This window comes from Aulonocara sp. 'chitande type north' Nkhata Bay, linkage group LG3, assembly GCF_057382095.1.
Source record: "Aulonocara sp. 'chitande type north' Nkhata Bay isolate Kocher_YH1m ecotype deep benthic linkage group LG3, A_spYH_male_GT1.1, whole genome shotgun sequence".
NCBI lineage: Eukaryota > Metazoa > Chordata > Actinopteri > Cichliformes > Cichlidae > Aulonocara > Aulonocara sp. 'chitande type north' Nkhata Bay.
Window position 1 is genome coordinate 67,992,071 of NC_141346.1, and position 23,394 is coordinate 68,015,464.

The following is a 23,394-nucleotide window of genomic DNA, read 5'->3' on the forward strand; positions in this document are numbered from 1 at the left end:
ATGAGGGCTCACTCAGCAGCCGCGGAGCAGAAGCGAGGGGGAGTTGCAGTGACGCGCCCGTGAGCTCCGCCAGCAGCCAGCTGTGCCTGAGTGACCGAGCCCCAGGCCGAGAGGCCGGGGGCACCCCACCTCCGAAGTGGCCCGAGCGAGCCCCAGAGATGTCCCCAGAGATACCCAACCTGACATATAGACACAGACATACAGGCACACACAGATACAAACATCCATTCCCACCCTTATGCTCTCATATGCACTTGCTCCACACTCAACCAACGTGGAGACAGACATAAAGAGATGCTGTACACACGATCACACTCCCCAAGCGTACTCTACGAACCGGGTCTAGGTACCCTTTTCCCTGCGGTGGGGAGAGGCAAACCGCCCCGACTCCGCAGCAGCAGGGAGGCCCCACACCCCAGACCGCAGTCGGACGGCCAACTCCTCCTCCTAGCCCCCCCTTGCTCCAGCGGGCCGCAGAGAACGGGGGTGAGAGAAGACTCCAAACCTCCCTCCACCCGCTCATTGTAGTGTTGATGCATGTGTGTTCTAAGGTGCATTTAAAACCCAGGAGGGCATGGAGCTACCTGCCAGAGAGCAGCAGGTAAGCGCATAGTCCCTCCTGCTAGCCCTCCATGTCTACTCCCACCCACTCCATGACATGCTGGTCAGTCACAGGAGCACGTTCAGTGAGAGACTGAGATTACCGAAAAGCACCACTGAACGACACAGGAAATCATTCCTGCCTGTGGCCATCTCCCTGTACAACGCATCCACTTAACACACCGTTTGCTGCTACAGCTACACATGTTTCTTTTCCAACTATTTATTTATGAGTGACTTATGTATGTATGTATGTATATATATATATGTATATATTGTACTATTCTTAGTTAGTGTATTGTCTGTCTTGTCTTAATGTTGGTTTAAAATGGAGCACTGTAACAAAAAATAATTTCCCCCAGGGATCAATAAAGTATTCTGATTCTGATTTAAAATTGAGAGGTGGGCAACGACGCCAGGGGTGGGGTGTACACCCTGATGGTAATTTGGATTCCGTGTGTCGTGCCCACCCCCAAGATCCTATATGTATGTGTAATGAGAGTGTGAGTAATGTGAATGTCTAAGTTGTGGGATAAAATTGAGGCAGAGGCAGCCAGAAGGGGACGGGGGGGGACGGGGGGGGGGGGGGGTAGCCTCCTCTGCACCCTGGTGACATACCCCTACTCCAAGGCCCTGCATGTGTGGGTGGTTGTGGTGGAGCGGGAAGAGGGAGGCAGCTGGAGATGGGGAGGGAAGGAAGGGAGGGGCAAGTGATCCCTCCCTGGGGCCAGCTCCCCCACTGACCCCAGTAGGCACCCCCATACTCCGCGACCCGCCAGGGAAAGGGGGACCAGGCCTATCCAGACCGGGTCCCAGTGCAGCAGCGCCCCACAGAGCCCAGGACAGTCCACCCAACCCCACCACAGAGAAAACTGCACCCACCCCACCATCCACTCATCTTCCAGACTACATAAGACAATAGACGCCCAGGCTGAGATCTTCCTCCACCTCTCCTGTATCTCCCCCTTCTGCAGAGAGAGTTCCTGAAGAGCGGAAAGCTCCTGTGAGATGTGACAATCTCCCCCACCAGTTGAAGAGCCCCCCAGGTGGCTCGACGCACCGGCGGCACCCTGCGCCAGGGCTGGGCCCCCATGCACCCACCCACCCACAACCCCGGCAACACACCAACCAGGACCCAAGCTCCCGAGGCCCGGCCAGGGCCCCAGCCCAGAGACGGAGTGCCCCCAGAACCTCACGCCCATCCCGGACCCACCCAGGGGCAGCCAGGCTACCAGGTCAGTAACCCACGTCCGTCAGCACAGACCCTCCCCTAGCCCCGCTGCACGCAGCCACGAGGAAACAGAGCCCCTAACCGGACATGACTGCTACCCCAGATTGAGCCCCCCAAGGAAGATGCCCCTGGTGAACCCCCCGACGCCCTATCCCTGTCCCTACCCCTGTCCCTACCCCCACACCAATCACAGTGAAGGCGGGACCAAACTATGACCCCCCACCCCCACTAGGTGATGGAGCTGATCAAAGGAGCCCAGAGCAATTGATCTGGTGTGGTGGCAGAGGCTGTATCAAGACTAATGTAATCTAATAGATAATTTCTATATTGGTTAGAATTAAGATTATTTTTTATTTTTCCAGTTCATGAGGACAGTTTTCTTGGCTATGCATAGGGCAGGGAGAACCATATGGGCTATATTTTTATCTGAAGTGACTTTATCTAAGCTGCCCAACAAAAACACTAAGGGGGAGGTTGGAATGTTACATTTCAGACACTTTGATAAGTCTTCACATATCTCGCGCCAAAACTTCTGAACTGGTGGACAGAACCAAAGAGCGTGGATATAATTGTCCGGTGAATTGGTTTGGCAGTGTGAGCAGTTGTTGGTAGACGTAAAGCCCATCTTGAACATCCGATGACCTGTATAGTGCACTCTATGTAATATTTTGTATTGAATTATTTGAAGACTGGGATTTCTGATTAGATGAAAGGTTTTTAAGCAAATCTGAGACCAGAAGTTTAGGTCTAAGTTAACTGATAAATCCGCTTCCCATTTTGCAATAGGAAGTGATGTTGATTAATCTGTTTTAGAAAGCATTCTGTATATTTTGGATAGTAATTTGGGGGTTTTAAGAGTAAGAAATTGAACCACACTTGGTGGTGTTTGTAGTTCAACTTGACCCGGTTTAAATTTCTTTTTTACTATGGATTTAATTTGTTGATATTCTAAAAATCTTTTCTTGTTGATCCCATATTGTGTAACTAGTCCGTCAAATGAAATAAATTCTGTTCCTTCTAGTATATGTTCTAAATATTTGATTCCTTTACCACTCCAATCTGAAAAGTTTATCATATTATTGTTTTGTAATATGTCAGGGTTGTTCCAGATAGGTGTACGTTTGCATGGGATTAATGAAGACGCCGTCAATTTTAGAAACTCCCACCATGCTGTCAGAGAAGAGCTGATGTCGATGCTTTTAAAGCATTCATGTCGTTGGATGTTTGAGCTGATAAATGTTAGGACTGAGATCTCTAGATTATTGCAAAGTGCTTGTTCTACACGACGTGCTTCCTTTTCAGATGCTCATGCATCGCCGTCATACTGTCATGGAAGGCACGTTCCATTTTGCAGATTTTTCATTGGACCTTCTTTTCTTTTGTTTTGTCAAAATGCTCCCAGACTTTTGAGTTCCGTTGCCGAGTAGCCATGATAACGGAGACAGCTTCTGTACACCGTTATAAGCGTGCCACAAAACCAACCAATCACAGACTTGGATGCAAAAATTCTGATTGGCTGTTTTGGTCTCCAATCAAGCTAAGCCCAGGCAAATATCCCAGAATGCATTTCATCCACAACTCAAATTGAGGCAGTGGTGGAGGAACGCAGAGTTTGAAATATACATATTTCTTTCTGGGTCACAAAAAAAAAGATATTTTCAGGATAGATTGTTGCTGTTAGGACATCACATATTTGCAAAAGTGCTCTAACATTTTCAAAGATGCCTGTTACCCACCAGCTGACCTCACAGCTGGACTGGCCATCAGACATACTGGGCATTTGACACAAAGCTGGAGTCATTCTGTCTTTGCTGCACAGCTGCCTCTTTTCTCCTCCTCTCCCCCTTCCTCTCCTGTTGCCACTTCAATCATGAAACTGATCAATGATCAGCTGATCGGCTTTTCTTTCGCAAGTCCTGTCGGTCTTATTTGTTTATCACCCACTTTGAGCCAAAAAGAGAAAACAAGCAGATGTCACGATGAACAACAGCAGCGTTTAAGCTTGATCAGCTGTTGTTAGAATTTATTTAATATTAATTTCTAGTATCAGCTGATGTTTGTTGGAGCCACAGCTGTAAAAGCTGCTGGTCATGATATCGGGTTGGATATGTGGTGAGAGGGAAACATGAAGATGAAACCAGGAGATGTCCTTAAGTGGTCATCTGGTGTAAACTGTATAGAAATCATACATATATACAAACGAGACAGTGTACATCACTGTCACAACAGTGTTTGTGAAGCAGTATGTTTAAGATACATTGACAGTCTCATGACGACATGATTCAGATATAAGACTAGGGATGGGTATCGAAAACCGGTTCTTGTTGAGAACCGGTTCCCACTGTTTCAATTCCTTGGAATCGTTTGCCATTTTTGCAAACGATTCCCTTATCGATTCCAGTCACCCCGAATGACGTCACCACGTTGTGGAGCGTCATTTACCTGGCAGGAAACACGGCGCCTAAGCGGCTCAAACGCTCAAAAGTTTGATTATACTTTATGAGAACCGATGACAACAGGGGAACTTGCAAAGTAGATATTTCATTTAAGGGAGGAAACACTACGAATATGCAAAAGCATTTGCTCACAAAACACGCGATGACACGTGTTTTTAATTCCGCTCTGGACTCGTGACTCTCAACCCAGCAGCAGCGCTAACGTTTGCACGTCCTCTCCCGTTAATGCGGCAGGTAAATAATCAACCAACAGTGCATATTATGTTACCGCAATCTGCCTTATTACAAGACCTGCCATTACTGTACATGTAGGTGACCATGATGAGAGAGACAGACTGGCTGGCGCTCGCTGGCAGTTCTCGCTGCAGTCTACTGGTAGCGTCTCCTTTCAGGCCAGGATAGACGAATGTCACCGAGCAGTGTCTAAGTTTGTGGTCAAAGGCTTGCACCCATTTGCCACAGCAGATGCCCCCGATTTTTGGTAAGTGAATGTGTTTAATTATAGGCAGGGACATTACTGGATATTCTTGTGTAATTGCTACAGAACAATTTATGTTATACTTTGTTATTGCTACAGAAGAATATTTATTTTATTATTTTACATTTACAATTTTTTTTCCTGGGGACCCTGTGACACCCCATTGAAGAGCCGTAGGCTGGATCTCTTAAGATCTCACTGTTGGGTTTGTAAGGCCATGTTACTCCTAAATTTCTACCTTGTTCAAAGAGAAGATATAAAACAAAGTTCTAAGCTAATCAACCTTAGTGTTCTCCTTTTTAAAAAAAAAAAAAAAAAAGAATCGATAAGAGAATCGATAAGAGAATCGATAAGAGAATCGATAAAGAATCGAATCGTTAAACAGAATCGAAAATGGAATCAGAATCGTTAAAATCTTATCAATACCCATCCCTATATAAGACGCAAATCAAGTCAATCAGACGAATGTAACATTTATGTTAAATACTTTTGAATTTCACCCAAAACACCCTTTTTTTAAATTAAATATGTCATTTTGCATCTCACTCTCCTACCTGTGTGATCTGAGTCTGTGTGCGTTCGTGTGTGTGCGCTGCGTGGTGACGTAGGCGCGTGCATGTGTGCCCCGGTCACAGCTCCTTTCAGCATGGCCGGAGGTAAGTCACTGCCACATTGCTCAGTTTGTTCAGACCCCAAGCTGCAATGTGAATACAGCCGAACCGCCGCATTTTTGTTTGTCGTTAAGAGACTCGTTCGGGATAAGTTTTGTGGAGGACAGAGTTTGCTAATATACGTTTTTAATTAGTTTTAGCTGAGAACGCAGCTGAAATGCTAGCATGCTAAGTTAGCCTGAACGCTAGAGGCTTGTGAGCGTATTCACTGCAGTTTTTTTAACAGCGTGCACTCTTTTTTCCTTCATCAGGAGAGGTGTACTGGCAGGCGCGTGACACACACAGAACAGACACTTATTTCTGTGTTGCAGGTATGGAGATGTTCTTATGTTTTGGAGATGCACTCTTTCATTTATTGTTTTTATAAGTACAGTGTTGTATTGCCTGTTGGATGGCGGTTATTAATATAATTGTACTGAAGTATAATGTTTGAACTATAAGCACTAGAATATTGGGTCCTGGTTATTGAATTGTATTTATCTGACTGTTTATTTGTTTTTGAATTATTTTGTTTATTGTTCTTATAAGTTGTTTTTAATGATTTTTCAGTGACATGTTATTTATTTTATGCTTTTTGTTTTTGAGAGCTTAAGTTAATGTTTTAAAACAATTTGTTGTATTAGATTTATTATATTATTGTGGTGTTAATGAAGCTGCAGGCACAGCTCCTTTCAGCATGGCCGGAGGAGAGGTGTACTGGCAGTCGCGTGACACACACAGATCAGACACATGTTTCTGTGTTGCAGATGTGCAGTAAAGAGCCAAAGACCCAAGTGCTGTCTCCTGCCTCTTACTTTCACGCCAGAACACAACGCAATGACGGGTGTAACACATGAACGGGTTACACGAACAGGAAGCTCAAACTGTTTAAAAACACGAATTCAAACTCCAGCATAAGAAAGCAAACAGCAAAACTTTATTTATACAGGCAGAAACACAAAATGCTGCTCAGAGCAGAAGCTAGCACAGACGAGAACCTCAGTAATCAGATTGTAAACACTGATCATGTGATTCAACATGTTATTCCAGCATTAAAGGTAAAAACAGCTTCAGTTATATTGTTGGAAACAGACGCCGGTCACAGATAACTTGAGGTGTTGCTCTTCAACCTGTAGATGTGGTTCAGCATCTACAGGTTGGAGCTTCACATATTTCCTGGTTTGTGCACTAATAATGAGCAGCCCAGAGACTTACCGAGGTCCCAGACTCTGCTTCAGTCCATCCAATGTCCTGCTCAGCTTCTAGTCAGAGTCCAGGTTTTAATAAGAACTAAAGTCCAGTTTCCAACACACACATGAAGATCACAATAATGACACTGTCAGTGGTCTTTGAGATTTATTAGAAATCTGTCTTATCTTAAGTTCAGCTCTGTGAAAAGGCATGGATCCTCCTCACGGAGAGCAGCGATCAGAAGTGAGGTGGCTATACTTCCTTTTCGTCGCACTGTGTCAATAACGTCTCGTGCTTTATCTGCTTTGCTCTGCTGTGATCTGACTGATTCCATCTCCTGCTCATTGATAATATGCTGCTCCAGGAGTTTATCCAGAAGTTTGTTTAAAACAGGTTCAGACACTCTGTCAATAAACTGTGAGCGAACTGTGAGCAGCCTCTCGTCTGCCGGGACTCCGGACTCATCTGGGACATTTCTCATTAAGGTTTCTGTTCTTGGTGCTGAAGGAACAAAGAAAGATAGACATTTAACAGCACTCTGAACTGAGGATGAAAAGAGAAGTATGATTTCAGTTGAAGTTTTATAAAATATAAAATAAAAAGTTTGTAGGGTAATTTCTGCTGGTATTTGGCAGGAATCTTACCTGGCAGGCAAACAGATGATTTCCAGATTTCATTCCCCTCTTGGTCTTTGACTATCAGACTCACAAACCCTGAATTTGTACTCAGGAAAACTTGAAATGTTGGATGGTAATTTGGGCCAGACTTTGAGCGAAACTGTGTTTGCTAAACAACAACAGAAAGGTGCCATTTTCATGACGAGTGGGTTATCCAGGACTTTCATTTCATTTCAGCAGCATATAGTTTCTAACTGCTGACTCACCTTCGGCTGTATTATCCTGCTCTCAGGCTCACAGTGGACACTGTACCTTTGACCGAAGCTGAAAAGACAGTCAGCAGGGGTCTGGAGGTATTCAGCATCATCGTGTTGTTGGGCAGACACCTGCAGTGACAGGACAGTTTATTATGCTGGTAACGTTAATAAGTCTATTCACCTGTAGAGATCATTTAAACATATCAGGTGTAGAATATCATGTGTCAGTATGAATCAAAAACAATCATTCTTGAGATAGAATAGCTTTGCAGAGAAAAAAAGCTCCATGATTTTATTTTTATCAGTGAAGTGTCAGATCTGACATTATGGGTCACAAACATCAAATGTTCACAGCTTAGGGTCATTACTGGGAGTGAATAAAGAAGAGCAGTGATTGGTCAACAATGTGGGTAAGAAAAGCTAAATGGAGCCTGACTCTTTGTCTCAGGTAATCAGAGTGGAGTGACCAGTAAACCTGTACATAACTTTAGTTTATTATCAGAAAGCTGCTGAGAATCATTTGGATTCTGAGAGGACCACAGAGTGAAGATGATGAAACTATTTACCTCTGACAATGGGATATTTTCCTGGAGTAGAAACACATTGATTCTTGCAGGCTCTGAAGGTCGGAAGAACAGCAGAACTTGGCCATTTACTGTTATGTTCAGGAGCCGCTTAAAATCATCCCAGATGATGCCCCACCCAGAGAGGTGAGGAACCTTCACAACCACATGGGTGGCAGTGATCTCCAGCGGCTCCAAGATGCTCATCCCATCATCAGAGATGTGGGCAACAGACAGCAGGCCATCAACACACAGCGCTGTGAAAGGAAAGAGCTTTTCATTCTGAGAGTTCAGATTTACTTCTCACCTTATCTGAGGATTACATCTCCTGCAAACAAGTTCACCTCCATCCTTTTTTGTTATAAATGTGAACAGCCCAAAACTTTTGCATTATTTATTACATAAAGCTCAGAACTAGGCATCAGTTATGTTACACGTTTGTGCAGTTATATATGTTCTTGGTTTGTAATTCATTTGAAAGCCTGATGCTTAACATTGTCCACCCCAGCTGTGAAACTCAGAAACCAGTCTTACTTGTTATCATCTATCGTCCACCTGGGCCTTACACAGAGTTTCTGTCTGATTTCTCAGACTTTATATCTAATTTAGTTCTGAGCTCAGATAAAATAATTATTGTGGGTGATTTTAACATCCATGTAGATGCTAAAAATGACAGCCTCACCATGGCATTTAATCTGTTATTAGACTCAATTGGTTTCTCTCAAAATGTAAAAGAACCCACCCACCACTTTAATCACACTCTAGATCTTGTTTTAACATATGGCATAGAAACTGAACATTTAACAGTGTTTCCTGAAAACCCTCTCCTGTCTGATCATTTCCTGATAACATTTACTTTTACAATATATGATTACACAGCGGTGAAGAGTAGACTTTATCAAAGTAGATGTCTTTCTGAAAGTGCTGTAACTAAGTTTAAGAATATAATCCACCCACTGTTATCATCTTCAATGCCCTGTACCAACACAGAGCAGAGCAGCTATCTGAACGCTACCCCAACAGAGGTCGATTATCTTGTTAATAATTTCACCTCCTCACTACGTACGACTCTGGATACTGTAGCTCCTGTGAAAACTAAGGTCTCTAATCAGAAGTACCTGACTCCGTGGTATAATTCTCAAACACGTACCCTAAAGCAGATGACTCGTAATCTGGAGAGGAAATGGCGTGTCACAAATTTAGAGGATCATCATTTAGCCTGGAGAAATAGTTTGCTGCTTTATAAGAAAGCCCTCCGCAAAGCCAGAACATCTTACTATTCATCACTGATTGAAGAAAAGAAGAACAACCCCAGGTTTCTCTTCAGCATTGTAGCCAGGCTGACAAAAAGTCAGAGCTCTTTTGAGCCAACAATCCCTTTAACGTTAACTAGTAATGACTTCATGAACTTCTTCACAAATAAATTTTTTATCATTAGAGAAAAAATTACCAGTAATCATCCCACAGATGTAATATTATCTACAGTTACTCTTAGTACCATTGATGTTAAGTTACTCTTTTTCTCCAATTGATCTTTCTGAGTTAACTTCAATAATTACTTCCTCCAAGCCATCAACGTGTCTTTTAGACCCCATTCCTACAAAACTGCTCAAAGAAGTCCTGCCATTAATTAATTCTTCGATCTTAAATATGATCAACCTATCTCTAATAATCGGCTATGTACCACAGGCCTTCAAGCTGGCTGTAGTTAAACCTTTACTCAAAAAGCCATCTCTAGACCCAGCAGTCTTAGCTAATTATAGGCCAATCTCCAACCTTCCTTTCATATCAAAAATCCTTGAAAGAGTAGTTGTCAAACAGCTAACAGATCATCTGCAGAGGAATGGTTTATTTGAAGAGTTTCAGTCAGGTTTCAGAGTTCATCACAGCACAGAAACAGCTTTAGTGAAGGTTACAAATGATCTTCTTATGGCCTCTGACGGTGGACTCATCTCTGTGCTCGTCCTGCTAGAACTTAGTGCAGCGTTCGATACTGTCGACCATAATATCCTATTAGAGCGATTAGAACATGCTGTAGGTATTACAGGTACTGCACTGCAGTGGTTTGTATCATATCTATCTAATAGACTCCAGTTTGTGCATGTAAATGGAGAGTCCTCTTCACACACTGAGGTTAATTATGGAGTTCCACAGGGTTCAGTGCTAGGACCAATTCTGTTTACATTATACATGCTTCCCTTAGGCAGTATCTGTTAGATTTTGTATTGTTGATTGTCATTTATGCTTAGAAATATTTACTTATATATGCTTAGAAGTATATAATTACTTGTAGATTGAAAGAATGTCTCATCCTAAGAGGTCTGTAACAACTCTGTGTAGCATGAAGAGGGGGGTGAGTTCACTCCCCTACAGAGGAGAGGTCGTATCTTCTTTTGCTGATTTATGGTATAGCAAACACACGTATATCTGTTTAAGTATAAGAGCCTTTTGTTAGATGGACCCAGACGTCCTGGCGCCAGCTTTGGGGATTCTTCACAGGGTCATATCTTGACCTCTCTCTCTCTCACACACACACACACACACACACACACACACAGGCAAGGTACTCTTTGTGTGTATGTAGACGTCATATGTTAATGAACCTATGCATATTCATGTAACCCCAAGTGGTACGGGAGAACGGACGAGAGCAACTGGGATCAGACGAGAGAACGGCATCTGTCCGGTCTCTCCCGTGCACGAGTAACATGAAGAACTTTACCTACTTGTGTCTTGCCTTGCAGTGTAATTATATTGTCTTCAACGTTCCAGCGGATAGGTACAAGCTACAAACCTATCAGTATCATTAGAAGACATAGCATACATTTTCACTGCTATGCAGATGACACCTAGCTCTATCTGTCCATGAAGCCAGATAACACACACGAATTAGTTAAACTGCAGGAATGTCTTAAAGACATAAAGACCTGGATGGCCGCTAACTTTCTGCTTCTTAATTCAGATAAAACTGAGGTTATTGTACTCGGCCCTGAAAAGCCTAGAAATATGGTATCTAACCAGATTCTTACTCTGGATGGCATTACCTTGGCCTCCAGTAACGCGGTGAGGAACCTTGGAGTCATTTTTGACCAGGACATGTCCTTCAATGCACATATTAAACAAATATGTAAGACTGCGTTCTTCCATTTGCACAACATCTCTAAAATTAGAAATATCCTGTCTCAGAGTGATGCTGAAAAACTAATTCATGCATTTATTACTTCCAGGCTGGACGACTGTAATTCATTATTATCAGGATGTCCAAAAAACTCACTGAAAAGCCTTCAGCTAATCCAAAATGCTGCAGCAAGAGTCCTGACATGGACTAGAAAGAGAGAGCATATTTCTCCTGTTTTGGCTTCCCTTCATTGGCTTCCTGTTAAATCCAGAATTGAATTCAAAATCCTGCTCCTCACATACAAGGTCTTAAATAATCAGGCCCCATCTTATCTTAATGACTTTGTAGTACCATATCACCCTATTAGAGCACTTCGCTCTCGCTCTGCAGGCCTACTTGTTGTTCCTATAGTATTTAAAAGTAGAATGGGAGGGAGAGCCTTCAGTTTTCAGGCCCCTCTTCTGTGGAACCAGCTTCCAGTTTGGATTCGGGAGACAGACACTATCTCTACTTTTAAGATTAGGCTTCAAACTTTCCTTTTTGCTAAAGCATATAGTTAGGGCTGGACCAGGTGACCCTGAATCCTCCCTTAGTTATGCTGCAATAGATGTAGGCTGCCGGGGGATTCCCATGATGCATTGAGTTTTTCCTTTCCAGTCACCTTTCTCACTCACTATGTATTAATAGACCTCTCTACATTGAATCATATCTGTTATTAACCTCTGTCTCTCTTCCACAGCATGTCTTTATCCTGTCTTCCTTCTCTCACCCCAACTGGTCGCAGCAGATGGCCGCCCCTCCCTGAGCCTGGTTCTGCCGGAGGTTTCTTCCTGTTAAAAGGGAGTTTTTCCTTCCCACTGTCGCCAAAGTGCTTGCTCATAGGGGGTCATATGATTGTTGGGTTTTTCTCTGTATCTATGAAGCGCCTTGAGGCGACTTATGTTGTGATTTGGCGCTATATAAATAAAATTGAATTGAATTGAATTATAAATAAACTGCATTGTGGTTATTTGTATGATAAAGAACAGTTCATATTAGCTGAGCACCACACAGTAACACAGATGTTTCACAGCACAGTGCTCACCCTCCTTTGTTTCACAGTGTGGCAGGTGGAGCTCCCAGACTGCATCCTCAGAGCATGTGATGTTAAACAGCGGCCCTGCAGCTGTTTTTCCAGCTGATTGAAGGAGGCTCCCATCCCATTGGACAGTCCTGTACAACAGCTCCGCCTCCTGAGCCATAACAAACACTAGTCTGGTCAGAGTACACTGGAACACACCTGGACCAGGACACCTGAACCTGTAGGACACAGAAGGGCTGAAGCACTCCAACCAGCCTGTATGAGCTGAGGTCTGATCACCACCAGCTGTATCACGCGTCTTGTCACATCATTACATACATGTTATCAACCTAATGTGAAATTAGAAGCACCTGTAGGAGATGTGTGTGGATTCAGTTTGTACTTGAGGGGTGAAGCTTAATGGAGGCTGGAATTCAGAGAGGAAATACATCAGCTGTTTAAAGCAGCAATAAACAAGTAAACGGTGAACAAACTATACAGAGTACACCCATCCATCCATCATCCATCCATTTTCTTCTGCTTTATCCAGGGCCGCAGGGGTAGCAGCCTAAGCAGAGAAGCTCAGACCTCCCTCTCCCCAGCCACCTCCTCCAGCTTATCTGGGGGAACACCAAGGCGTTCCCAGGCGAGCCAAGAGATATAATCTCTCTAGCGTGTCCTGGTCTGCCCCGGGGCCTCCTCCCGGTGGGACATGCCCAAACACCTCACCCATGATGCGCCCAGGGGGCATCCTTGTCAGACGCCCAAACCACCTCTGCTGGCTCCTTTCGATGTGGAGCAGCAGCGGCTCTACTCTGAGCCCCTCCCGGATGGCTAAACCTCTCACCCTATCTCTAAGGGAGAGGCCAGCCACCCTTCGGAGGAAGCTCATTTCAGCCGCTTGTATTCGCAACCTCGTTCTTTCAGTCATTACCCACAGTTCGTGGCCATAGGTGAGGGTAGAAACATAGATGGACCACACAGCTAGTGGAGTGTGCCCCTAGGCACACAGAGTACACATCAGGTGTTATCTGTACACACTTTCAAAACTGCGAGTAACATACTGACAATGACATAGAATCTTAAACCTGACTGGTTGTCTGCCCTGTGCTTTAACACACCTGACAAAATTTCTGTGCTGAAGGCCTATTTTTTGTATCACAAGACAATCAGATGCACATGCTTTTCTCTCACCTTAATGTCCTTTATGTCATCTTTAGACAAATCAAGCTCTGTGTCTAATGAGTCTGGATTCAGTCTGACCTCAGAGTAACCTGATGAGAGACAAACATCGAATAATTCAGGATTTCCTGGAACTCTAACTGGTGCTGTTTACAATCATATTAGTTTCTTAGTGGTTTTCTGATCAAATACAAACTGTCTGTGAGGGATTTCTCTTTCTTCCTTAAGGACCCACCATCTTCTTCAGCTGCAGCCTTCTCACTCACTAAAAAGATTTTAAAAAGTATTAAAATATTTTGACCAAAACCAGTACCTAAAAACACATCCTTAAAACCCCCCCATAATTTATAGATTTTTGCAAAATGAAATAAGCACAAACGAGCTTTCATGTGATATGCTGTTGATGAAATAGTGATGAATGTGACACAAAGTCTCAGTACTCACTGGTTTTGTCTATGGAAGATTTAAAAGTCTTGACATCAACTCTGCAGAGAGCAACGGTAAAACACAACTGATTAATGGTGTACTAAGCCTAGCCAGAGAAGAAGAAGACAGACTTTACCATGAAGATCCTCAGTGTGGATCAGTATAATATCAGCCTGATGTCTGCAGTTTAGTGTCAGCACAACTTTCACATCATATTCATCTCAGCACAACTAAAACATGCTGACTGACCTCAGAGTTTCAAGTCCACATCCTGGACTCTCCAGGAAACCACACAGATGCTTCACTCCTGAATCCTGCAGCTTGTAGTTTCCTCTCAGCTCCAGCTGTCTCAGATGGGAGGGGTTGGACTTCAGTGCTGCTGCCAGATAATCACAGCTGATCTCTGACAAACCACAGTCGATCAATCTGTATAAAGAATGAAAGATGTAAGTTTATTAGACAAAGTGTGAGCTTGAAATCATTCAGTGTTTCATCATCTGTTCAGAGCTGAAGAAGGTTCAGAATGTAGAAGTTTAGAAAATGAAAACTCCAAACAGCTGAAGCCAACAGGAAGCAGCTTCAAACAAACACAACAAGAGAAAAAACTCTGAATGTTTCACATTAAAGTCGTACATTTCTCATAAAAACAGGACAAAGACTTGAAAAAGTCGTGTTTTTCCTTCCAGGAACCACAAGGCTTCACTTTTAAAGGTGAAGTGTGAAAGAAATGGACATATTTGAAGTCCAACACCTTTTTCCAGTCACATTATTAATGCAGACAAACTACAAGCTCATTTTCATTCCAACAAGTCATCTTCTGACCTGGACTAACAACACTGGTCTCTATGTGCAGCTGGCTGTGAGACCAGTGCTCAGGGAGCGTCTACAAAGTGCAACACTGAAAGAACATCACACACTCATTTGCTTCCAGCACTTTCACACAAACATCTACTGTCATTATTGTCACCAAACTCTGTGGATCCTTTATTGCAAATTCAAATGGGATCAAATGGTCAGACAAAAGAGGGTTATGAGGAAATATGATGAAATGTTGTGTATTAGCAGCAAGTTATTGAATCATTTTCCTCAGAAACCAAACAAAATGATTGACAAACATGTTTTTACAAACTCAGTGTTGGACTTGGATCAGCAGGATAAGCTGATGTTTAAAGGCATTTGAGTCTCGCTGTATGAGAGTCCAGTTATTACTCAATATTTATGGATGATGTTCTTTCAGTGTTGCACTTTGTAGACGCTCCCTGAGCCTCACAGCCAGCTGCACATGGACCAGCTGACATTACCCAGCATTAGAGGCGGGTGTAAAAAAATGGATTTTCCTATTTAAATGGTTTTAATTTGAATAAAGCGATGTTGATTCATTCAATCCTGAATCGTTTTTTAATATAAATGTATTTTGCCAGAATCTCAGGTTAAAGCTCCCAAAAGTATTTCAACAACAAGCAAACAGATAAAACAGTAAATGAGAGCAGCTAAACACACAAAGATGGAAACACAGAGCGTGGATCGTTCACTCGACGGCACGTGCACGGACACGCCATCGGTGCTGAAAGTGGACAGCTCACAGATCCTGAAGCTGCAGGTTTCATCTGTCTCCAACCAAAACTGACTGAACCAGCAGCAGAAGAAGATCCAAACTACGCTTTACGTTTGATGAACATCGTCATGAATTCTCTCTGACTTTGACGTTTACTTCCTGCACAGCTCTCTCTCTCTCTCAGTGTACTTCAAGAACAGTTTACCTTCAAAAATCTGTTTCCTGCATTATTCACTACTTATTACGCACCAGTCTGCTGTTGTGTTCACTGCTGTCGGCCTCCGAAAACAAAGCCTCATTTCTGCTGTTCAATACTGAAGAAATGTAAACCTTTTAAAATGATGACAGATTACAAACTCTCAGCTGTGTCTGTAATCAAACCTCTGTAACTTTGCTTCCCTTCAGCAGCATCAGCTCATGTTCACATGTTGATTCATGGTTTGCTTCAGTTTTTGATGGACTGCAGAAGATTTTGAAGGTTATCTGCTATAAAAAGCCAGAACAGGAAAATCTGCTTCATGTGTTTCTGTTTGATCCTCAGTGACTTTGACACAAAGGCCTCTGCTGTGATGATCACACCTCTGATCAAGTCTCACAGTGTCAGCTTTGTTTTTATACATATGGATATGTGCTGATAAATGATCAGAATTATAATATTTCCCACTGTCTGCTGTGTGCCGTGACCTTTGACCTGCTAAAGACAGTCGGCTGTGGATTATTCATTGTTGTGTCTGATACTTAGAACTGTGAGAAAGAACACTACACAGTTAATCAGGGTCCCCTCTCTCTGAATCAGGAAAGGTGGGCAGGCCGCGTGTGGGCCACGGGCCATACGTTGAGTCTCACTGTTTGAAATGTAATCGATCCCTTAATTGATTAACTTAGGGACATGGATATTCTAGGTACTTTCAATGAGGAGAAGAGGAACAAGAAAACTAGAACACTTCCTTATGCTGTCTTGTAGAGAACACTCTATGGCATTTATTACAACACAACACATAACAGTCTCATCAGCAACTTCAATAATATGCAGAATGTTAACAACAATTATGAGACAAAAACCCAATATAATCCCCCCTTCAATCAGTCAGTTCAGTTTCCATATTAGTCCATTTATGTCTCTTGTCACAGTTCTACCTCCACCAACCACTCTGGTTTGGTGAGGAAAGGGAAAAAAGTAAATTATGGTGTTGAAGTAAAAAAAGAATAATAATAAAATAAATTCAGAGCTCTGAGAAAAACTTTGTCAATCTACCCGGTAGGGGTGGGGGAAAAAATCGATACTGTGTAGTATCGTGATATTTTGTTTGCTAATAATGTATCGATACAGGGACAGCAGAAATCGATATTTTGTTACAAACAATTTTTTCTCTGAAGTCAACATGCTCTGGAGTCAGAGCATGTTGACTTCAGAGCATGTTGATCCTTTTTCTGAGCAAGAATCCTGACATTCCTTCACTGTCCAAATGTGTTTAACTTTTTTTTTTGGCAGCAATAAACATGACAGTTTACTTATTTTAATTTAAGACATGTTTAATTTTAATTAAGTTTAAAACTTTTTTATTTAATATAAAATTATATTTTTTAAAAAAATTTACTTTCAAATTCTTCAGTTGCTGAATGGGCTGCATAGTTTTCATAAATTGCATAGTTCAGAATAGCTATAATTGTACCAGATGGTTGCATTCAGTAAAGTTGGACTAGACTGTAATACAAACCATTCAGTTTGTCAACAATAAAACTGACTGAAATGAGAGAAAGACTGAGTGTGAGACTTTGATATTAGATAAAATGAATATTGATAAAGTTTACCTTTATGTGCAGAATTTAACTATCACAAAATATTTTTAAAAATCGCAATAATATCATATCGTGCGTTAAGTATTGTGATAATATCATATCGCGAGTTGTATGGTGATTCCCACCTCTACTACCCGGGTAGTGTGTGTGTGTGAATAAGCCCAGTGCTTATCTGCAAAGATGAGTAAAATCCTCGTTCGCCGTCCTGGGTGGAGCGATAAGTCTCTGGAAAAAACCCCACTGGATTCGCCTTCCAATCGCCGATCGAGTATCCAGCAACTGTGTCTCGCACTATGTCTCAACACAGTAAAAAACAACTGGGAAAAAATAAGGGATGCGTGGTAAGCAAATCCTAATAGTCTATAACTATAAAAACCTTAACACTTAGAAGAAAGGTTTTTATTCTCTTCGGTACTCCATGCGCTCTGTGTGTTCTTCTTCTAGCTTGCTGGCTATCTGCTCCGCTGCAGCTCTTCTTCTTGCCGCATAACGCAGCGCAGGAAACTATAGCGCCATCACTGCCCCCTGTTGGATAGAATTAGTACTGCATACATTAAACATTAAATCACTGGCTTAAGCCGCATGCATCCTTGCATGTGAAACTTTACACTGTTTCAGCAGTCCCGGGCATTAGTTGATCTATGCTGGGTACACTGTCGAGGGTGAAAGCTTGGGTGAAAGCTTGGTCTAACCCAGAGAAAATGGAGTGCATGACTGTCACCAAAGGATTTCCCAACGTTGGATAAGTTAGCTTCTTTGGAGCTGATCTCTCCCTTGATGACCTCCTTAGTCCCACACCCTCTTCAAGATTAGGGACATCTTTAGAGAGATTTGGTTCTCCTTTTCTTTCTTCCTCCACAACTTTCATTTTGTTGCTCACTTCTGTAATCAACGTACGACTATCACCCAAACTGCGTGAGAGATCTTTAGATTGGCTGTCAGCTGAACTGATCTCATGCAGCGGTGACCCCTGAACCTGGTCCTTCTCATCGTCTCCGTTCTGGGTTGTCACTGGCTGGAATTCGTGAGCATCTGGATTCAGAGTAGAGAGCTCTGGACTCAACTCAGATTCAACTGTGTGAAGCTGATCTATCTGTCCCAAGATGTCTTCTGTAGCTGACTTTTCGTGGACTTTTATTCCAGCCAGTCTGTCTGTGACTGCAATCTGGTCGGCTTCTTGGAGTCCATCTTGCAATGCATTGGGCTCGTTACAGGGTAGAGAATGAAGAGAGTAATACTCAACTTCATCTTCAGTGCTCTCCTCATTGCTGGTTTCTGAAGAATCAGTCTCAAATGTGTCAACTGGTGGTGAGTTTGTAGGTTTAGACCGTGACACTGTTACTTTGGGTGCTGTCTCTTCAACAGTGGGTGGGAGAAACCCACAAGGTAAGAGCAGATCTCTGCGTAGCACTCTTTCAGGCCCGTCTGTTCCTTCAGGCACCACCACAAAAACAGGCGAGTCCTGAATCTGTCTGATCACAGTGAACACGGTTCGGCTCCACCGATCAGCGATTTTGTGCTTTCCCCTGATGGCAACATTCCTTAAAAGGACTCTATCTCCCTTGGCAAGGGTGGATTCCCGCACTTTACTATCAAACCTCTGTTTGTTCCGGAAAGCACTCTTTTGACTGTGCTCAATGGCTAACTGGTAGCTTTCTGAGAGACTCTCTCTCAACTTTTTGATATATTCAGAGTGAGAGAAGCTGCTGGATCTTTCAGGGTATAGGCCAAATGCTATGTCGATTGGGAGCCTCGGTTGTCTGCCAAACATCAACTGGTAGGGAGTGAAACCTGTGGTATCATTCCTTGTGCAGTTGTACGCATGTACTAAAGGCTGCACAAAATCTCTCCACCGAACTTTATCTTCTTCCTCCAGCGTCCCTAGCATTTGAAGAAGGGTTCTATTGAACCGCTCGACAGGATTGCCGCGGGGATGGTAGGGCGTGGTCCTCGTCTTTTTTATCCCAAGCAGCGAGCAAAGATCTTTGATCAAGGCAGACTCAAAATCACGACCCTGGTCGCTGTGCAACCTCTCAGGAAATCCATAATGGATTAAAAAATTGCTCCACAAGGCCTTTGCCACAGTCTTTGCTTTTTGATCAGGAGTCGGAACTGCAACTGCGTATTTAGTGAAATGGTCTGTTATGACCAAGATGTTTTTAGTCCCTCTCTCATCTGGTTCCAATGTAAGGTAGTCCATACAGACCAACTGCAAGGGACGATTAGTTTTTATGTTTACCAAAGGAGCACTCCTTTCAACTTGTGCCTTTCTTCTGAGACACCTTTCACATGTCCTGACCTTGTCATTTACATCGATGGTCATGCGGGGCCAATAGAACCGAGCTCAGACTAAGTCCAGAGTCCTATCAACACCCAGATGGCCCACAGCATTGTGGAGCTGGTCAAGGGCAACTTCTCTGTAACTTTGCGGAAGAACGAGCTGATACATGGGTTCCCCTTGAATGATGCGTTTTCGGTATAAGACCTCATCCATTACAACTAACTGATCCATTATTCTTGTTATTAACTGAACTTCTCTGTCTTCGTGCCGTCTTGCCTTGTAGGAGAGACGTTTTCCGGCAAGTACAAGAGTCATTACTCTGCTGACGACTGGATCTGATTTCTGCTCACGTGCCCAATCGGGAAGAGACATTTGCGACAGGGGGCATGACCCAGCTACATCAGTTTGACAGAAATCTGCTGGTATTGCAGAGGTTCCAATAGCCAAACATTCTACTCGTGCAGGCGATGGCACCGCTGCCTCCTCCTCGAGAGTTGAAGAACACTGATGTCTCTCGCATACTGCCTTTACTGCCTCAGTTGGAAAATCGGCCCCTTTGTTGCGGTGTAAGAGCTGTGCAATAAAGCTTTCAATGCGATTTTCCTCATCAGTAGGACTCTGATCAGAGGCATCACAGTCATGTGGATGCGGACGTCTGGAAAGCCCGTCAGCATCTTAGTTGTTCTTCCCAGCTCTATACTGGATGTCAAAATCAAAACTGGAAAGAGCTGCCAACCAACGATGACCTACTGCGTCCAACTTCGCAGAGGTTAAGACATATGTGAGTGGGTTATTGTCTGTCACCACTGTAAATTTTGCTCCATAGAGATAGTCAAAAAACTTCTCGGTGACGGCCCACTTCAGAGACAAGAACTCAAGCTTGTGTGCAGGGTACCTTTGCTCGGACCTGGAGAGGCCCCTACTGGCATAGGCAATGACCCTCAACTTGCTCTCCTGTTCTTGATATAAGGCTGCACCGAGTCCATGGGTGCTTGCATCAGTATGCACAATATAATATTTCTTAGGATCGGCAAACCCAAGAACAGGGGCTGTTGTGAGCTTGTGAATCAATGTCTTAAAAGCGTCTTCACAGGCTGGGGTCCAATTGCCATTAAATGGCTTTTTGAGATCCACACTTGTAGAAACCTTATGGGTTCGGCCAGACAGACTGGATTTTCTCTTTGGTGGGAGGTAACCAGCTGTTAAGTCATTAAGGGGTCTTGCGATCTTGGAATAGTCTTTTATAAACCTCCTATAATATCCAGCGAACCCAAGGAAAGACTTGAGCTCCTTGATGTTAGCTGGTCTTGGCCAGGTAGTGAGGGCAGCTATTTTTGCTGGATCTGTTTTGACCCCTTCTGAGGATATAACATGGCCGAGATATTGGACAGATGTCCTGAAGAACTGGCATTTCTCTGGCGACAACTTTAAACCAAATTCTTTCATCCTGTGGAGGACCTTCAGCAGTCGTTCCTCATGCTCCTCAAGTGTCGCAGAGAAAACGATGACATCATCAAGAAAAACCAAGACTTCACTCAAATTCATGCTACCCATACACTTTTCCATGACTCTCTGAAAGGTACTGGGAGCATTTGTCACTCCTTGGGGCATTCTGTTAAACTCCCAGAATCCCATGGGTGTCACGAAAGCAGTCTTACATTTGTCTTCTTCCTCGACTTCCACTTGATAATAGCCGGATTTCAGATCCAGGATGGAGAACCACTTGGACCCAGTCAAAGCCGAGAAAGATTCCTCAATGTTGGGCAAAGCGTAGGCGTCTTTGATGGTCTTACTGTTCAGTTTGCGATAATCTACGCATAATCTGATGTTGCTATTTCTTTTCTTGACCACAACAATGGGAGAGGCATAGGGGCTCTCTGACTCACGTATGATGTTCGCATCTTGAAGCTCTCTTAAATGTAGTCTGACTGCCTCGTAGTCAGAAGGATGGATGGGTCTGGGCCTTTGTTTAAATGGAGATGGGTCTGAGAGTCGAATTCTGTGCTTAATCTGAGTAGTGTGGCCATAGTCGAGATCATGAAGAGCAAAAACTTCAGGAACTGAGTTTAATTTCTTTGTTATTCTCTCTTTCCACTCCTCAGACAAGCTTGACTCAGCAAAGTCAAAGGTGAGTGTTCCTGTGTCAGACACCGATACAGAGTTGCATGCAGCTGTAGCTGGAACCGACGGATATTGGTCACCTGACAGAGTTTTGACAGTTCTTTCAGTCAAGGATGATACAGCTTTTGGAAGGATGAGTTCTGCAATAACCTGGCCAGCAGGTATTTTAATATCATGTGCTGTGTCATTTTTAACTAGAACCGGGACCTTAAATGATGAACATAAAGGCCGTGTCATTACAGAACTGCAAAACAAGAGCCCACCAGGTAAGGTTGACTCTAGAGGCTCAACCATCAGGGTTGTGTCAGATGTTGTTGTGACCTTCCTTGCATATCCATTCAAGGCCATTTTTTTCCCTGCAGGAACAGTAATGCACTTTTTGCTCTGCAGCTTCACTTTCCCCACTCTGCCATTGTCTTGACGGGTTTTGAACCTGTGATAGAGATGCTTCACCAGTGGAGAGTGATGGATGTTTTTTTCCTGTAAGACATGATTTGGCTGAGCTTTTCCTAAGCCAACTGTTTCATACAAAATATCCAGGGTATTAGTCCCTATCAGCAAGGGCACTTCCATGTTTGTCCTGTGATCAGGAACTGCAAGAATAAGCGTGTCAACTTCAGCTGATTTCCCCATGACACTTTCAGGGAAATGGATGGTTGTGGATATGTATCCCAGATAAGGCACTTCCTGACCACCAGCACCTTCAATGTCCAGCAGATCCTGGATGGGAAAGATTTTCTGACTGGAAAGGTTCCTGTCATAAAAGGACTTTGATACTGTAGTTACTTGGGAACCTGAATCAAGTAGACTGTTACACTGACTCCCTTCAATGGAGACTGCTGCAGTACACTTTGGGCCAATAAGCCTTTTTGGAAGACAGTCACAGAGTAATTGGGCTTGGGAATGGCTTTCACATGTGACTTTTTCCTTGTCCTGAAATCTTATGGGACATCCTGGCTCATTCTTGGGTGCAGTCAGTCCCTCCACTGCGACCCGGTCCAGTTTAAATGACCATATTTGGCTTCCCACTCTCTTTGCCTCTCCCTCAACTCCTTGTATTTCTGATCAACCAAGATCTTATTTGGAGGACCTTCACACTCTCTGGCTATATGTCCATCATTACCGCACTTGAAACAGAACCAAGGTTTTGGTCTGGGTTTAGGTGCCATTTGTTGGGCTTGTACTGCAACTGGAGTTATACTAGTGGAGGCATTTAGGGTGGGATTTCTCTTTTCAGCATGTTTTTGTTTCCTTTGCTCTTTCTTTTTGTTAAGTTGCATTTTTAACTCAGTTACCTGCCTCCTCAAATCCTCTGTTTCAGTGATGTATGTCTGAAGTACACTGGTATTCTCATCATGCATGGAAGACATGTCTGGGACCAGCTGCATGTGTACGGATGATTTAGCTTTTACACCCCCTAAATGACGGTTCATTCTATCAAATTTTGCAGCCCTTCTATCTTCTTCAGTCCGTAACTGTAGAAGAAAATCAGAGAAATCAGTAGCTGTATCTGAATTCAGTTCAGACTGCAATGCTAAGATGAGGGACTGATCCCAGCAGCCGCGGCGAAACTGTCTCAGCAAGTGTTTCCCAGTCTCTGAACTCCTCACACCTCCCCTCTGTGCAGCTGTGGTGAGCAACACCTGCAACCGCTGAAGATACTCAGATGCCTTTTCCCCTGTGTTCTGGTGGGTATTCAGAAACCTTGCGAAAATTTCTTCCCCATCCTCAACTAATCCATAAGCTGAGCCAAGAAGCTTGACATATTCACGAGGAGCTGCATGTGGGCCAAGCTGCCTCACCAAGTC

At 43.5% G+C, this 23,394-nt stretch overlaps 1 protein-coding gene across 1 annotated transcript in view; it reads right to left on the reverse strand.

The window, feature by feature from the left end:
• The window catches only part of LOC147336741 (protein NLRC3-like), a 97,777-nt gene that overhangs the window by 40,393 nt on the left and 33,990 nt on the right, over window positions 1-23,394 (reverse strand). The window contains exons 11-20 of the mRNA XM_086285535.1: window positions 14,079-14,255; window positions 13,848-13,888; window positions 13,600-13,668; window positions 13,416-13,495; window positions 12,593-12,648; window positions 12,246-12,460; window positions 8,047-8,300; window positions 7,490-7,609; window positions 7,251-7,392; window positions 6,331-7,107 (exon numbers count right to left, since the gene is read on the reverse strand). Coding sequence (XP_086141661.1) covers window positions 6,788-7,107; window positions 7,251-7,392; window positions 7,490-7,609; window positions 8,047-8,300; window positions 12,246-12,460; window positions 12,593-12,648; window positions 13,416-13,495; window positions 13,600-13,668; window positions 13,848-13,888; window positions 14,079-14,255 — 1,474 coding nt within the window. The 3' untranslated portion in view covers window positions 6,331-6,787. Of the gene's footprint in view, window positions 7,108-7,250; window positions 7,393-7,489; window positions 7,610-8,046; window positions 8,301-12,245; window positions 12,461-12,592; window positions 12,649-13,415; window positions 13,496-13,599; window positions 13,669-13,847; window positions 13,889-14,078; window positions 14,256-23,394 lie in introns of the transcript that reaches the window.